General features: G+C 45.2%; 2 protein-coding genes across 2 annotated transcripts in view; one reads left to right on the top strand and one right to left on the bottom strand.

Moving 5' to 3' along the window:
* Positions 1 to 1,741: 1,741 nt before the first annotated feature.
* On the top strand, positions 1,742 to 2,808 carry pth2 (parathyroid hormone 2). The gene is given in 4 exon segments (XM_071382912.1): positions 1,742 to 1,877; positions 2,453 to 2,526; positions 2,529 to 2,591; positions 2,594 to 2,808. Coding segments are annotated over 4 exon segments (468 nt in total). The 5' UTR covers positions 1,742 to 1,761.
* A 6,843-nt stretch (positions 2,809 to 9,651) lies between these two features.
* The window catches only part of tmem121aa (transmembrane protein 121Aa), a 62,501-nt gene continuing 54,048 nt past the window's right edge, over positions 9,652 to 18,104 (bottom strand). The window contains exons 2-4 of the mRNA XM_071382575.1: positions 14,111 to 15,012; positions 13,673 to 13,843; positions 9,652 to 12,795 (exon numbers count right to left, since the gene is read on the bottom strand). Coding sequence (XP_071238676.1) covers positions 12,112 to 12,795; positions 13,673 to 13,843; positions 14,111 to 14,224 — 969 coding nt within the window. The 5' untranslated portion in view covers positions 14,225 to 15,012 and the 3' untranslated portion in view covers positions 9,652 to 12,111. The remainder of the gene's footprint in view (positions 12,796 to 13,672; positions 13,844 to 14,110; positions 15,013 to 18,104) is intronic.

The following is an 18,104-nucleotide window of genomic DNA, read 5'->3' as shown; positions in this document are numbered from 1 at the left end:
GGCAGCTAACAGAATGAATGCAAGAAACACCACTCTTATGTATTCTGTACTGCACATTCAATGTTTCCCTTTGAGTCAAGCCCTTAGTCCCTATTATTGTTGCCCTGATATTCCACCCTGGGTTCAGGAAAGATTGTGAAGACTTACTGGGTCATGGAATCAACATAATGGAGTGTGTTGCTAGATTATAACACAGTTTGGATTTCTCAGGGGCTGGGCACATGTATCTATGTTCAAAAATGTTTTCTTTCATTCCTCAAGACATCATTATGCTCTGTGATGTCCAAGCAGGTCTCTCTCTCTCTCTCTCTCTCTCTCTCTCTCTCTCTTTCTCTCTGAATCCTCCTGTCTATATTAAGAATCACACCAAACAATACATCCATCCAAGGTGTCATTAGTGATGTTTCAGGTAGCTTTTAAAAAAAGACAACGAGATGTGGCCTTTTATCAAATACTATCTTTCCCTACTCTACTCTACTCTACGCTACCATCCATCAGAAGCATCCCTTCCCCAAGGGTATATAAGAGCAGGCAAACTCTGACTCCTTCTATCGTGAGCTGTACATACCCCTGTACCCCATTTCTCACACACCTGAGAGTACTTAAACTCTTCACCACACAGTAAGAGACTCGCTCAGATCGGTGTACCTGCGGTGTACCTGCGGTGTACCTGCGGTGGTAAGAGGTGAAGCCAGGAGCAGGAGACTCAAGTAACAAGCCAACATTTCTGAACACACTGTATGGCAGAGGAACTAACCAGCCTGAAGTCAGAAACAAGATGAAGACTTTGGTTCCTGACCACAACACACTGGAGACAATTCACCAGTGTGAGAGAAACATTCATGAAATTACTTTGAGAATTACTTTGTAATACTCTAATTTAATGTTTTGTATTTAATGTTACTTTTGTCTTGCTTTTCTGTGTATTGCTGATTAACTGCTCTCTGGTGTCTGTGAGATTGCTTATGTTTTTAGGCAGGAGAAAAGTCAGCAATACATGTTTTAAAGAAATAGAGTAGGCCGAGTATAAATAACATTGACAGCAATTTAGCACTTGTTTCATTATACAGGACATTACAAGGTTACAATACCAATGTATTTAATCACAGTGCATAGTGATTTCTGGACTGTGTGATGCAAGTGTCAACGCATGAACACATTGCTGTATAATTCAGTGAGAATATCTAGCGTACTGATAGGGTGTTTGTATGATATGCTAGACAACTGGTATAGGAGAAGGTACTGCGTTTATATCCAGTAAAGTAGGAGTTTATAAAGTGACCTTCATTTTTTCACTGAGTATAAATGTAAAAGTAATATTTCAATGAGTGAGTAATCTCTCGTGGACTGACTACGTAAGCACAAAGGGTACCGTCGATCTGACACGACAGGATGTGCAAGAAAACAAGCAGAATTAGTTCTGGTGCTTGGTTTTATCCTCACTGGCTATTTGGACAAATCACGATTTCGCAAGGTGTTAGCATCTTTCGAATTTCAGAAGAGGAGGGCCCACTTTTGACCATAGACTTGAAGCTCTTCATTCTGGTTACGATCCTCATTCTATCTCTTCTCTAAACACATATGGACCCAGAACTTAATCAAGCATCTGACCAATTTTGCAAGACTTTAGTTCTGGGTTAACCGAGATTAAATAGTGAGTGAATATGAATGTACTGTATCACAAGAGAATAAAACACTAATGTCTTTTCTTCCTATTGGCTGGCTGTGTTGCCTGGCGGGCTCGTAGAGTGGGTTTAAGGTATGGCTGGCTTGGCTCCTCCCGCTGCCTCACGCCCCGCCCTCCTGCTGCTGACCCTAATGGCCATAACTCTGGTGTCCTCCAGCTACCCTCAGCCACGCCTCCGACCCATACACAGGTAAGACTCAGTGTCCCAATTACTTGTCCTTTCTCCCTCTAAGACAGACAGCAGGGAGTGAATCTCAAAAGTCTTTCCTCATTCTTCCCGTCCTGTATCTTTCATCTTCTCCATGTCTCCTTCTCAAAATGTCAGAGGTAAGCGAGAGAGAGGGATTGAGGACAGGACTTGTTTTCTCTGCCATTTTGAAAAGGAGGCGAGGTGAGACGGTCGAAAGAGGTCATGGGGAACAAGTAAACAATTTTGAAATGAACCCAGATGGTTCATTCTGTTTATCCCCCTTGTCCCCAAAATCAACCCTTTTACTGTTGCAATTTGAATATATACGACACCATGGTACTGAGATCAATCTTTCTATTGTAGTGAACACAATTGTTCCTAAATGGAAGTTATATCTATAGAAATGGTTCTATCGTTCCTAGTGAGATCCGTTGTTCCTATATGGAAGTGAGTTCTATCGTTCCTAGTGAGATCCGTTGTTCCTTTATGGAAGTGAGTTCTATCGTTCCTAGTGAGATCTGTTGTTCCTATATGGAAGTGAGTTCTATCATTCCTGTTATTTTGTCTGCTTCCAGAGGCACCTCTCCAGGCGATCCAGGAGACAAGAGGGAGGATTGGGAGGTTCTCTGTCCCTCCATCTCGCTCTCGCTCCGAGCATGCAGATGATGTCAGCCCCAGACTTTGGTGCGGCCAAGAGCAAGGCGGAGCTCCTGGGCTCCCAATGGTGGGCCAGTCGCAGATGGACGAGGACATGGCCAGGGGCTGGCTGGGTGACTGGGCTCTGCAGGGATCTAACAATGAGGAGAAGAGGAACATCGTGGTGGCAGATGATGCAGCGTTCAGGGAGAAGAGTAAGCTGCTAACCGCCATTTAGAGACAGAAGTGGCTTAACTCCTATATGCAGAAACTGTTGGTTGTCAACTCCCAGTAGTAATATGACTGCTGAGCCTATACATAACGTACCCTGATTTAAATAAACTATTTATTTAAATAATGACATTTTCTTTCCGAATTGAAAAGTCAATAAAGATATTTATATTCATCTTGGCCATGTTCTGTTATAATCTCCACCCAGCACAGCCAGAAGAGGACTGGCCACCCCTCATAGCCTGGTTCCTCTCTAAGTTTCTTCCTAGGTTCTGGCCTTTCTAGGGAGTTTTTCCTAGCCACCGTGCTTCTACACCTGCATTGCTTGCTGTTTGGGGTTTTAGGCTGGGTTTCTGTACAGCACTTTGAGACATCAGCTGATGTAAGAAGGGCTATATAAATACATTTGATTGATTTATCAGATCTTTGTGTGATGTTTGATGAAGAATAAACTCTGAATATGGAGCATCAGTCGACACAGGAGATACATGCATATGTTTATATAAATATTTTGATCCAGTTTAATTGTTAATTGAAATAATGAATACTTTGAGATACTTCCATTGCGATGGTGCCATCGTTGTACAGCTGTGGGTCTACCATGGGACTGTTCATGTGTTGTTCATGAGCCTAAAATAAAACAATGTATTAATATGGTTATTGTTCCTCCATGGTTCCTATGAGCTTATGTTTTATTATCTTTTTGTCATACGTAAATTAACTTCTTCTTTTTTTAGCTGATGAACTTAACTGATGGTCTGCTCATTCTGGTGGAAGGTGTAATACAGGGGTGTCAAACTCATTCCATGGAGGGCCTAGTGTCTGCCGGTTTTTATTTTTTCCTTTCAATTAAGACCTAGACAACCAGGTGAGGGAAGATTCTTTACTAATTAGTGACCTGAATTCATTAATCAACTACAAGGGAGGAGCGAAAACCCACAGACCCCCGGCCCTCCGTGGAATGAGTTTAGTGTAATATACAGCAGGGTTAGGGTTAATTGAAAAGCAGTTGTAATTTACTTCTCGTAGGGAACCGGGATTCAACCTGAGGCGGGTTGCAGGGGGCTCGATTTGAAGGCCACTTCTGAATGAGCCGTCATCTGCGCAGGAACATTGACTTTAAAAGGTGCAATGTCGACAGGACTCTACAACGCGCCTCACATTGAATCCTGGCCTGCATTTTGTACATGCGTGTGTGTGTGAGTGCGTGCGTGTGTGTGCACAAGTGTGTGTGTGTGCGTCTGTGTGTGTGTGTGTGTGTGTGTGTGCGTCTGTGTCTGTGTGCGTGGGTCTGTGTGCGTTTCCGAGTGTGTGTGTGTGTTTCCGTGTGTGTGTGTGTGTGTGTGTGTGTGTGTGTGTGTGTGTGTGTGTGTGTGTGTGTGTGTGTGTGTGTGTGTGTGTGTGTGTGTGTGTGTGTGTGTGTGTGTGTGTGTGTGTGCGTTTCCATGTGTGTGTGTGTGTGTGTGTGTGTTTCCATGTGTGTGCGTGCTAAGAACTTGGACTGCAGATGGTGATCTATTCCCTAACACCCAAGTTATGATGTGTTTAAAATGGAATATTTTAATAAACTTATGATGAGAAAATAAATGGGGGTCGAAGCTAAATACACCAGCCTGACCCCATTACTTCTGGAGAGTGGACCATTAATCTGGTAATGCGGCAGACCTGTGATTTATGAGTCTCTCTCTCTCTCTCTCTCTCTCTCTCTCTCTCTCTCTCTCTCTCTCTCTCTCTCTCTCTCTCTCTCTCTCTCTCTCTCTCTCTCTCTCTCTCTCTCTCTCTCTCTCTCTCTCTCTCTCTCTCTCTCTCTCTCTCTTGCTCTCTCTCTCTCTCTCTCTCTCTCTCTCTCTCTCTCTCTCTCTCTCTCTCTCTCTCTCTCTCTCGCTCTCTCTACATATATATATATTTCATGTTAATTATCATGTTTTACATATACTTATGACCATATAGGCAGACTTGTGGCTATAATAAGTAGAGAGCTATCATTCAGCAACATGTGTATTTTCATGTATGTGTACATGCGTGCCTCAGCGTGTGTGCGTTTATTTGTGTATGTGTGTGTGTGTGCGTTAGACTCCGACCTCCTGTACTGGTTCCTTATTGTCCAGGGGGAAGTGTGGTAGATGAATGATAGGGAAACATTTTAATTTCTGCCTAAATAGAGATACCCAAACGTAATTATTATCCATGAGATGGCAATAAATAATAACTGGTAATGTTTCATAGTTTTAGAAAGGTCTGGAACTCACCTTTGTGTTAAACATGGTTAGACATTGCTGAGGTGTAATCACTTTTGAGGACACTAGCTCAAGTACATATACAAATATTATATAAATATAGAAAATCATAGGGGCTTGAAATGACTGAAATGCTTTCTAAATATAATGACAATTAAATTGTAAACAACTTACTATAAGATTTGCCATTTCTTATCACTGTAAAATAAATATGATCATGCTTAGTGAGAGTATAATATTGGCACTATTTCATATAATTGCAGAGAGATAATTGTCTCCTAAATGTCCACTAAGCGACGCAGAGACACCATTCAAATGTAGTCTTTACAACTTCAGTTTTAAGAACGAAGTGCTTTCGTCCATCTGTGTACAAGAGAAAGTGGTCTTAGTTCAATTCTTATGAAATCATTTCATATTTTTTCATGTTGAGAGCTCTAAATCCAGCTAAGAGTATAACAGACACAGGAAATCATTCCTTTGTCTGGATAGGCCAGAAGATGTGACAAGTCACTCCCTATGCAAATATGGGGTCTGAAACCTGACACTGCAAGTCAGCCCTGCTAGGAGAGTGGGAGTGGAGAGCAGAGAGATGGGGCAAGGTTTGCTAAGTCTAACTTAATTTCTAGAACAATGACCACTCATACCCCGCCCACAAGACCTGAAAAACTAGCCCCCAAAAATGTTTTGCAGCAAAAGAGGAGTTGCCACATGAGCGAGAAGTAGGCAGCTAGCCAGTGCTGTTATTTCGTTCCCGCTGGGCACAGGCGTCATTTCAACGTCTAGTTTTGATATAAATTTTCTCGAGATGTCAATTAACGTGAATTCAATGTCAAATCAACAAAAAAATGTCACCCTGCATTAGATTTAGGTAAACAATTTGGTGAAAAAAATACAAAATTCCCTTAATCCAATCAGCTTTCCACGTTGATTCGAAGTCATCAGATTTATTAGTTAACCAGTTTTTGCCTAGTGGGTTGTTCTCACATCACTTAACATGCACGTCATGGCATGTGCTGGCGCTGCTCTCCTCCTGCTTGCTCTCTCAACACGCACGCACGCACACACGCACGCACGCACGCACGCACGCACGCACGCACGCACGCACGCACGCACGCACACACACACACACACACACACACACACACACACACACACACACACACACACACACACACACACACACACACACACACACACACACACACACACACACACACACAGACACCCCTCCGCTCCGGCCTTCCCCCTCCCTCCTTCCCCACCACTCACTCTCCCAGCAACAGCCTGCCTCACTGCCTGATAGTCAGCAGCAGGTCACAGTGAAATTAATAGATAGAGAAAAAAAAGAAGAGAAATGCCATGGCAGCCGCGGGGAAATTTAAAAGTAGCCCAAAAACCTGCATCCCGCGACCAATACAACCGCAACATTGTTTTCAAAGTAGCCCAGTTTTCAGGAAAACCGTGGACATAGCAGCCCTGGTTAGGGACTTCCTTGAAATATAAAACTCTGAACCCCAAGACAGTCACAGAACGCTTTGTACACCAAAATGTCTGTCGGAACCGGTCCAGAAATGCTCAAAGTCCCCCAAATAGGGACTTAACATCTAAGAGTTAAAGATTAAGGCTTGCCTCTTCATCTGTCCTGTTTGGATATCCGTTCTGTAGTCATCTGAAACAATGTTCATTGCTTATTTCTTGTCTAGGGTCCAAGGGGAAGTGGCCATAGAATCAGAATCAGCTAGAGACCTCGAGACCCGGCCAGCTCTCGTCTCTGCTGTGATAGATAAGTAGACCCAGAATAGCAGAGACTGTTATTTATCACCGGAACCAGCGGTGCTACCTGGCAGACTCACCCAATCGGCAGACTCTAAATTGCTTTCTGCAAACCGTTGATTCCCCACCATTGATGCTGCTTGTCTATCCTACTATACGCTACCCTATACGGTACCCCCTTATTGCTCTAATCTGTTCCCTCTCCTGGCCGTGCTACTGTATCACCAGCCCTGGTCGTCTTTTTCATACTCCTGGGCCAAAGCACCCAAACACTCATTTACAGGAAATAAGTAAGAGTTGAGCATCTTATTGTGCATTTTGCATGGTAATATATAGCCTGGGCCATGGTATTGTATAGCCTGGCCCATGGTACTGTATAGCCTGGGCCATGGTACTGTATAGCCTGGGCCATGGTACTGTATAGCCTGGGTCATGGGACTGTATAGCCTGTGCCATGGTATTGTATAGCCTGGGCCATGGTACTGTATAGCCTGGGCCATGGTACTGTATAGCCTGGGTCATGGGACTGTATAGCCTGTGCCATGGTACTGTATAGCCTGGGCCATGGTACTGTATAGCCTGGGTCATGGTACTGTATAGCCTGGGTCATGGTACTGTATAGCCTGGGTCATGATACTCTATAGCCTGGGTCTTGGTAGTGTATAGCCTGGGTCATGGGACTGTATAGCCCGGGTCTTGGTACTCTATAGCCTGGGTCATGGTACTGTATAGCCTGGTTCATGGTACTGTATAGCCTGGGTCATGGGACTGTATAGCCTGGGCCATGGTACTGTATAGCCTGGGTCATGGTACTGTATAGCCTGGGTCATGGTACTGTATAGCCTGGGCCATGGTACTGTATAGCCTGGACCATGGTACTGTATAGCCTGGGTCATGGTACTGTATAGCCTGGGTCATGGTACTGTATAGCCTGGGTCATGATACTGTATAACCTGGGTCTTGGTACTGTAGCACCTGGGTCATGGTACTGTATAGCCTGGGTCATGATACTGTATAACCTGGGTCTTGGTACTGTAGCACCTGGGTCATGGTACTGTATAGCCTGGGTCATGGTACTGTATAGCCTGGGCCATGGTACTGTATAGCCTGGGTCTTGGTACTGTATAACCTGGGTCTTGGTACTGTATAACCTGGGTCATGGTACTGTATGGCCTGGGTCATGGTACTGTATAGCCTGGGCCATGGTACTGTATAGCCTGGGTCATGGTACTGTATAATCGTTTGTCCTTGGTTGCAACACTCATTACCGAGTTCCAAAACTGCCTCTGGAAGCAACGTCAGCACAAGAACTGTTCATCGGGAGCTTCATGCAATGGGTTTCTAAGGCCGAGCAGCCGCACACAAGCCTAAGATCAACATGCGCAATGCCAAGCGTCGGCTGGAGTGATGTAAAGCTCGCCACCATTGGACCTTGGAGCAGTGGAAACGCGTTCTCTGGAATGATGAATCACGCTTCACCATCTAAAAGTCCAATGCACAAATCTGGGTTTGGCGGATGCCAGGAGAACGCTACCTGCCCCAATGTATAGTGCCAACAGTAAAGTTTGGTGGAGGAGGAATAATGGTCTGAGGCTGTTTTTCATGGTTCGGGCTAGGCCCCTTCCAGTGAAAGGACATTTTAATGCTACAGCATACAATAACATTCTAGAAGATTCTGTGCTTCTAACTTTGTGGTAACAGTTTGGGGAAGGCACTTTCCTGTTTCAACCCCATCGAGCACCTTTGGAATTGGAACGCTGACAGCGAGCAAAGCCTAATCGCCCAACATCAGTGCCCGAACTCACTAATGCTCTTGTGGCTGAATAGAAGCAAGTCCATGCAGCAATGTTCCAACATCTAGTGGAAAGCCTTCCCAGAAGATTGGAGGCTGTTATAGCAGCAAAAGGTGGACCAACACCATATTAATACACATGATTTTGGAATGAGATGTTTGACGAGCAGGTGTCCACATACTAGCGTATTCTGTTTCCTCCATTAAAATGACAAGTAAAGACATTGTGTGATTATCTCTGAGTTTAACACATCTATGGTCATTTGAATGTTGTTCAAATGTGTGGTGTTTTACGCTAAATAGTACGCTAAATATTATGCATGTTTCCTGCCAAACACACACACACACACACACACACACACACACACACACACACACACACACACACACACACACACACACACACACACACACACACACACACACACACACACACACACACACACACACACACACACACACACACACACACACACACACACACACACACACACACTAAGACACATTGAGAAACTATAGGGGCTGTGCGCCCTCTTTATTATTCATTCTATATATAGTGCTGAGCTCAGGGAAACAGAGGATTCCAAATCACCTAATGTACAGTGCCCATATTAGGAACAGCCTCTGAGTCATAAGGGGTGAATCTAGTCAGAGCCAGTATTCACAAAGTATCTGAGTGCTGAACTACAGTAGGATCAGGTCCCTCATCTTATTCATTGTAATTTATAAGGCAAATTGATCCTGATCCAGCACTCCTACTCTGAGATGCTTGATACATACGGGCCCTGGTGTCTGACACCTCTTTCTTGTGACTCTAAGGATGTCCTAATATGGACACCATTCAAACGGGCTGGTCTCGTACTTTAAAAGCCTCACAATAGCAGGGAAATTGGATCCCCTTCTGAGAGGCTTACACCTAATAAGCAGCTTTACCCATCCTCCGTCCCTCCATCCCTCCATTAAACACACACACACTGCCCCTCTCCCCAGCCATTTTCCTCCCACTCCCACCCACCCTTCCTCCCATCGTTCTGTTTCTCACTCGCTCCCTGTCTCAATTCTTGCTTCTCTTCCACCCCACCGTCCATCCCTCCCTCTCCCACCCTCGCTCTGAAATTCTCTCACAGAGTATAGTCCTCAAATGAATGCTGCTTCACTGACAGTGTCTATATATATATATATTTATATATACTGTATGCATATATAGAGTACTAGTCAAAAGTTTGGACACACCTACTCATTCAAGTTATTATTTTTTTAAACTATTTTCTACATTGTAGAATAATTGGGAAGACATCAAAACTATGAAATAGCACATATGGAATCATGTAGTAACCAAAAAAGTGTGAAACAAATCAAAATATATTTTATATTTGAGATTCCTCAAAGTAGCCTTGACGACAGCTTTGCACACTCTTGGCATTCTTTCAACCAGCTTCATGAGGTAGTCACCTGGAATGCATTTTGTGGAATTTCTTTCCTTCTTAATGCATTTGACCCAATCAGTTGTGTTGTGACAAGGTAGGGGGTATACAGAAGATAGCCCTACTTGGTAAAAGACCAAGTCCATATTATAGCAAGAACAGCTCAAATATGCAAAGAGAAACGACAGTCCATCATTACTTTAAGACATGAAGTTCAGTCAATGCAGAAAATATCAAGAATTTTGAACGTTTCTTCATGTGCAGTCGCAAAAACCATCAAGCCCTATGATGAAACTGGCTCTCATGAGGACCGCTACAGGAAAGGAAGACCCAGAGTTACCTCTGCTGCAGAGGATAAGTTCATTAGAGTTAACTGCACTTTAGATTGCAGCCCAAATAAATGTTTCACAGAGTTCAAGTAACAGACACATCTCAATATCAACTGTTCAGAGGAGACTGTGTGAATCAGGCCTTCATGGTCGAATTGAATTAAAGAAACCACTACTAAAGAATACTAATAATAAGAAGAGACTTGCTTGGGCCAAGAAACACAAGCAATGGACATTAGACCGGTGGAAATCAGTCCTTTGGTCTGATGAGTCCAAATTTAGGTTACAACCAGTTCAAACCTGTTCCAACTGTCTTTGTGAGACGCAGAAAAGGTGAACGGATGATCTCCGCATGTGTGGTTCCCACCGTGAAGCATGGAGGAGGAGGTGTGATGGTGTGGGGGTGCTTTGCTGGTGACACTGTCTGTGATTTATTTAGAATTCAAGGCACACTTAACCAGCATGGTTACCACAGCATTCTGCAGCGATATGCCATCCCATCTGGTTTGCGCTTAGTGGGACTATCATTTGTTTTTCAACAGGACAATGACCCAACACACCTCCAGGCTGTGTAAGGGCTATTTGACCAACAAGAGTGATGGAGTGCTGCATCAGATGACCTGGCCTCCACAATTACCAGACCTAAACCCAATTGCGATGGTATGGAATGAGTTGGACCGCAGAGTGAAGGAAAAGCAGCCAACAAGTATTCAGCATATGTGGGAACTCCTTCAAGACTGTTGGAAAATAATTCCTCCTGAGGCTGGTTGAGAGAATGCCAAGAGTGTGCAAAGCTGTCATCAAGGAAAAGGATGGCTGCTTTGAAGAATCTATGATATAAAATATATTTTGATTTGTTTAACACTTTTTTGGTTACTACTATAGTTTTGATGTCTTCAATATTATTCTACAATGTAGAAAATAGTAAAAATACAGAAAAACCCTTGAATTAGTAGGTGTGTCCAAACTTTTGACTGGTACTGTATCTATATTTAAAATGACAAAGAGAATTACAGCATTACACCATCACTTAAAAACATTGTCTTGGAATTACAAAAATTCCCAGTGAGTCAAAAAGGACAAGGAGTTTACAGGAGACCTGGGTTCAAGTACTACTGGATTTTTTTTATTTTTACGTTTAGTGTTTGCTCTAGCCTGTCTGGAGTGCCAGATGGGTGTGGTTTGCAGTCTTGCTACTATTCCATTGGTTCCATTGTGCCAGGCAAGCTCAATTAAGTCCAGATAAAGTATTTGAAATTATTTCTAATAGTATTTGCACCCAGGTCTGGTTACAGGTGGACTATAAGCTCATGTCAGCTGAGCTGGGCTTTGTATCTGAGGTCACCTGTATGTGTCTGTCTGTCTGTCTGCTAGTTCACCATAGAGAAGTATAGAAACACACACAATAGAATAGAAAAACACATCAGTCTTTATCAGAATGATCTCATCAGTTCATCTGGTAGGCTGGCTGGCAAGGCGTTGGGCCGTTTTCCTGAGCTGGAGCGTACTCAGTGAAAAATTGTGTTTCTTTCTGCCACCCCATTGGACGGAAACAGTCTTTTTCGGGGTCATACTGTGCTCTGAGAAGTCTAGTCCAGTCTAGCTGAGCTCTGAGAAGTCTAGTCCAGTCTAGCTGTGCCCAGGATCAGACACTTGCCACACTTTTCACACTACTGAGCCAAGCTAAGCCAAGCTGTACTGCGCTGGTAGTTGCTGGAAAGCACAGTGTGAAAGAAAAATACCCAAGCCATCACAGTATGGATCCGCTCGGCATTACAGTGTGAAAAGGATGTAACTATCCATGGGCAAGGGTCATGTGTCTATGACCTCGGTCGGTGAGGGTTCGTCGGGGAGGCTAGTGGTGGCATTGGGCAGGGTCTGGTTGTGCCCGTGGCTGTGACCCACAGAGTTCCCTTGCTGCAGCTCTAATGCTATACCTGCCATGCTAGGGTCCTGTGGAGGGAACTCCTTCACCTGCCTCCTGTACTCCAGAAATGTACAGGCCTTCGTGGCTATGGCCACCACGTTCTTCCCTATGAAGATTGTGGAAACCCTACTATCCTGGAACAACACCATGTTGACCCCACGAATCAAGATCGTCACTATGTTTATGGTAACAAGACTAAGAACAGGGTACAGCATCATCTTCTGGGGCGAGACGTGCTCCCCCTGGACACTGATCTCAGACAGGGAGACGCAGGGCAGGATGAGGAGCAGGATGTAGCAGTAGAAGAACATCAGTCCCTCGGCCCAGATGGGCAGGCCGGTCCGCTGGGGCTCCCACAGGTTGGCCTGGATGTCCAGAACATCCAGCAGGTCCAGGGCCACCCAGAACAGCCTCCCCCGCATGTCCTCCTTCTTCCGGAAGGTTCTCACGTACTCCATGCTGTCCAGAGCAACAAGGACCAGGTACAGCCCCGGGACGCACACAGAGAGGAGTAAGGTTAGAGCCTTGCGGGCCACCGTCTCCAGGCTCTTTCTGTCCGCCTTGTAGTTCTAGAAGATATAAGACATTCTTTGTTGTTAATTGTCAGAGAGATATTGAAATGTGTCTTTTTCAGGATTTCTGTGAATATCCAGCCCTTTCAAATCCCGACTTGAAACTATGAGATCAGGTTGCAGCATCCCCTCCCCGCCACCCAGCCAATACACACACATACACACCCCACGGTTAGCCACAGCATCCCCTCCCCCCCTCCCCGCCACCCAGCCAATACACACACATACACACCCCACGGTTAGCCACAGTGCAGCGTCCCTGGAGCAGTTTAGGGGTGGAGTATCCTGCTCAAGGGCACAACGAAAGGAGATGGTATCTGGGATACTGATGCCAGCAACACTTCGGTTGCCGGCCGTAATGGGAATATTTAAAATGAATAAAGTTCATATTCAGTTTAGAGTGTTTAACGCAATGTTTAGCATATCTCTGTGTTTTCCGTTCTCTACTACACATGATTCCAAGTGTTCTGTTTGTAACACTCGGATTGATGGTCACTAGACTAGATGTTATGGATTAAACTCATATCTGTTGATAGTGATTGACGCCGGACTGGAGGTACAAGGACGGAGGACACTGATTATCATTGTATTATGTGAAACACTGTGTGATTCTGTAGCAGCTGACAATCACCAGCCTCTCTGGCTGGTGTTTACAGTACACTTGGGGCTGTCTGATTAGAATATTAAGAGGCCAGTTAGAAACGTTCTATGCATCTGTTCTGGAGGTGTCGCCCTGCATTATTGTAATTAAACCGTATTGATTTAGAATGACTTTATCAATGACTGCTCTTCTTTTTGTTCAGCTGGAAATTCCTATTACAGCGGCCCATTCGAACCCGTGACCCTCTGGTTTCTGGCACACCTGTCTACCTACCTGGAAGACGAAGTAGAGTTTGATCTCTAGGACGAAGATGTAGAGGAACCAGAGGATCATGGCGTAGCCACGCTTGGCAGTTTTCACCTCGGCCCCGACCCAAACCGCAACATATCGCAGCACGATGAGGAAGCAGATGTCTCCCACCAGCACGATGATGCACACCCCGATCTACAAATACACATCGTACTTTATTTACCCAACATTAAAATCACAGCACAGTTTTTACAGTAAAACAATATATTGAAATACATTAAAAGCAAACAATTGAAAGGCAATGAAAGAGATGCAAAAAAACTAAGGATGTTAAAACAGTAAAATCACTGATTAAAGGCCAGGTTGAAAACATTTTGTAATTCAAAGCTTTTAAATGAATGATAAATAGTTGTATTCTTTATTGAATCACAGACTATAGCAATAAAAAAAATGGCCTCTTACCTTCCTGGGCCCTTGGTTCTGCTCTACTAGGTAGGCATCCATAAAGGCCATGCTGGTCATGATCACCATTGTGGTCAGGCACACATGGCGCTTGTCTGGCTGCGGCAACACCATGGTGGGTAATGGGGGTTATAGTTCTACTGAACTTCCTGTTGTACTCCTCCAAAACAAAAGTTGTAGTCCGACTTCACTTGTAGTCCTACTTTACAGTTTTTTCAGGAAGGTATTTAGGGGCAAAAGTCAAGTGTACCACATCAATACCTACTAGATTAACAGATACATTTGGATTTGTTTACATTATTGAGAAGAATGCACTCCCACTCCTTAGAATAACGCAACGTGTCCTCCATTGATTGGTTTGGAAAAGACAACACTCCTAGGACCGAGAAGGCAATGGGACCAATTCTGGTTGGGAGAATTGCAATGATATATTATGGTCTGTTTAAGCCATACAGACTGGTGCATTCCCTCTCTCAGTGCAGTTCCATTGAGTCTGCTGTTCTACTGCTGACATCACGGTCTCACAACACAACTCCATAACTTGGGAATCCCCTCAGTAATAAAGTGAACATAGCAGCTGGGCTTTATTGCTCCATAGGAAAATGACAAAACCACATATCTTCAGTTGTAGACTTTGTAGTGGCCGAGTCCTCACGGAAGCAACATGGACTGGCAGAGGACAACAGCAGCAGAACATTTCCTGAGGCAAATGTGTGAGCTTGCTTCAATTGTCCAAAGGTATCACTCTGCCTTCACTGTGGGGCTTCTAAAGAGAATCTACTGAGGAGGAGAGAATGGAGTCCCACGCGCTTCTGATCCGACAGACCTCAGAGAGAGTTGTTCCTGTGATGAGTTCTGTACAAGTCCACAGTAACTGTTTCTCCTCTTTCAGTCCGTAGAGTCTAAGGAAGAGAGAAGAGAATAAGGGGTTAGTTTAGCACAATCTGTGTTGTCGGTGTATGCTGCGTCTAAACTCCTGTTATTACACACCGTTACAGCAGGGGGCAGTAGTATGACTTGGATTCGTGTCAAAAAGAGGTAACCACATACAGAAGACAAGGGATACACACATTAGTGTATATAACACACACACACACACACACACACACACACACACACACACACACACACACACACACACACACACACACACACACACACACACACACACACACACACACACACACACACACACACACACACACACACACACACACACACACACACACAAAAATACATATATCCTGTGAAATTTACATTTAGCTGAATTGCAAATATACGCCTGTGTTAATCCGGCTTAGTGGGCTGGCATTGGAAAAACTACAATAAAGGGAATGGAGAGTAGACTCAATAAACATGCCAATACAACCCCATACCTCCAAAGCTGCCAAACACTTCCATGTTCATTACCTTAAACCGTCTCAAAATACAGTTACTGTCTTCTCTAGATTCAGACTGTAAAAATAACACCCTCTATTTCCACCATGTAATGTTCTTCAGGTATTCAATATTTCATGCCAGTGGATTTCTTTGACCTTTGCATGATACTGTAAGTGGCTGCCTGCTGCTGTAACTGTAAAGTGAGGTACATCCAGGGCTAATTCAGTCACTCTTGGGGGTTGCAACATCAAGAATGTCCTGCTTATTAAGCGAGGGCATGCACATTTTACCACACTATATACATTTGTGTGACTGTCCTTGTCTATCAGTGTACCAGTGTTTTGTTACTTGTTATGTTGTGTTTTTTGTGGACCCCAGGATAAATATCTACTGTCTCTGCAAAAGTTAATGGGGATCCAGATAACAAACAAATAAACTATTTTTGCATAAAACAGTCAAATCCTCACAATGTTATTGCATAAAACAATCAAATCCTCGCAAGGTGTCACGCCCTGACCTTAGAGATCCTTTTTATGTCTCTATTTTGGTTTGGTCAGGGCGTGAGTTGGGGTGGGTATTCTATGTTCTATGTTGTGTATTTCTTTGTGTTTGGCTGGGTATGGTTCTCAATCAGAGGCAGCTGTCTATCGTTGTCTCTGATTGAGAACCATACTTAGGTACCCCTTTTTTCCACCTGTGTTTGTAGGAAGTTGACTTTGTTTAGGGCCCTTAGCCTTTGAGCTTCACGGTTTGTTTTTGTAATGTTTATTGTTTTGTTCGGCGTCATTTTTATTTATTAAAGAAAATGTACGCTCATCACACTGCACCTCCTCTTTCAACAGCCGTGACACAATGTTATTGCATAAAACAGTCAAATCCTCACAATGTTATTGCATACAACTTACCACAGTACAATAAGAGGGCTCGCAATGTCAACCACTCACCACACATTTACCTCATAATATGGTTTAATCAAGCCACATATCAACAAACGTTTTCCCTCGTCAGTGCATTTTTGCTCCAAAATATCACAAAGAAATCATTGAGAAATCGTGGAGACTGTTTATCTCCAAATATAGCTAATGCCATCAACAGAATAACTAGAATGGAAATCTTATCCATTCTAGGTATTCTATTTCTATGTCTAACACTCTCCAGGCAGCGCCTAGAACAGAGCTACTGCTGGCTTCCATAGCAACCACAGGCTTCTATTGAGGAAGCGTAATAATATGGGATGATGAGCCTCAAGCAGCGGGGAGCCAGGGCTTTCTGGGAACAGAGAGATTATCACCACAAGCCACTGAGTCTAGGATGTGTGCGGAGAGAAGAGGAGAGGAGAGGAGAGGAGAGGAGAGGAGAGGAGAGGAGAGGAGAGGAGAGGAGAGGAGAGGAGAGGAGAGGAGAGAAGGACAGGAGGGGAGGAGTGTGGGAGTTTTGTGTGGGAGAGAGGAGAGGAGGAGAGGCAGAGGGGAGGAGAGGAGAGGGACTAGGCTGTGTGCTGTGGGTTGAGGAGAGGAGGAGAGAGGCTGAGTGCTGTGGGTGAGGAGAGGAGGAGAGAGACTGAGTGCTGTGGGTGAGGAGAGGAGGAGAGAGGCTGAGTGCTGTGGGTGAGGAGAGGAGGAGAGAGGCTGAGTGCTGTGGGTGAGGAGAAGAGGAGAGAGGCTGAGTGCTGTAGGTGAGGAGAGGAGGAGAGAGGCTGAGTGCTGTGGGTGAGGAGAGGAGGAGAGAGGCTGAGTGCTGTGGGTGAGGAGAGGAGGAGAGAGGCTTAGTGCTGTGGGTGAGGAGAGGAGGAGAGAGGCTGAGTGCTGTGGGTGAGGAGAGGAGGAGAGAGGCTGAGTGCTGTGGGTGAGGAGAGGAGGAGAGAGGCTGAGTGCTGTGGGTGAGGAGAAGAGGAGAGAGGCTGAGTGCTGTAAGTGAGGAGAGGAGGAGAGAGGCTGAGTGCTGTGGGTGAGGAGAGGAGGAGAGAGGCTGAGTGCTGTGGGTGAGGAGAGGCTGAGGGCTGTGGGTGAGGAGAGGAGGAGAGAGGCTTAGTGCTGTGGGTGAGGAGAGGAGGAGAGAGGCTGAGTGCTGTGGGTGAGGAGAGGAGGAGAGAGACTGAGTGCTGTGGGTGAGGAGAGGAGGAGAGAGGCTGAGTGCTGTGGGTGAGGAGAGGAGGAGAGAGGCTGAGTGCTGTGGGTGAGGAGAGGAGGAGAGAGGCTGAGTGCTGTGGGTGAGGAGAGGAGGAGATAGGCTGAGTGCTGTGGGTGAGGAGAAGAGGAGAGAGGCTGAGTGCTGTAGGTGAGGAGAGGAGGAGAGAGGCTGAGTGCTGTGGGTGAGGAGAGGAGGAGAGAGGCTGAGTGCTGTGGGTGAGGAGAGGAGGAGAGAGGCTTAGTGCTGTGGGTGAGGAGAGGAGGAGAGAGGCTGAGTGCTGTGGGTGAGGAGAGGAGGAGAGAGGCTGAGTGCTGTGGGTGAGGAGAGGAGAAGAGAGGCTGAATGCTGTGGGTGAGGAGAGGAGGAGAGAGGCTGAGTGCTGTGGGTGAGGAGAGGAGGAGAGAGGCTTAGTGCTGTGGGTGAGGAGAGGAGGAGAGAGGCTGAGTGCTGTGGGTGAGGAGAGGAGGAGAGAGGCTGGTGCTGT

The sequence above is a fragment of the Salvelinus alpinus genome, chromosome 34 (genome assembly GCF_045679555.1).
Source record: "Salvelinus alpinus chromosome 34, SLU_Salpinus.1, whole genome shotgun sequence".
Lineage (NCBI taxonomy): Eukaryota > Metazoa > Chordata > Actinopteri > Salmoniformes > Salmonidae > Salvelinus > Salvelinus alpinus.
Note: the sequence above shows the minus strand (reverse complement) of the source record. Positions and strands in the feature narration are given on the sequence as shown.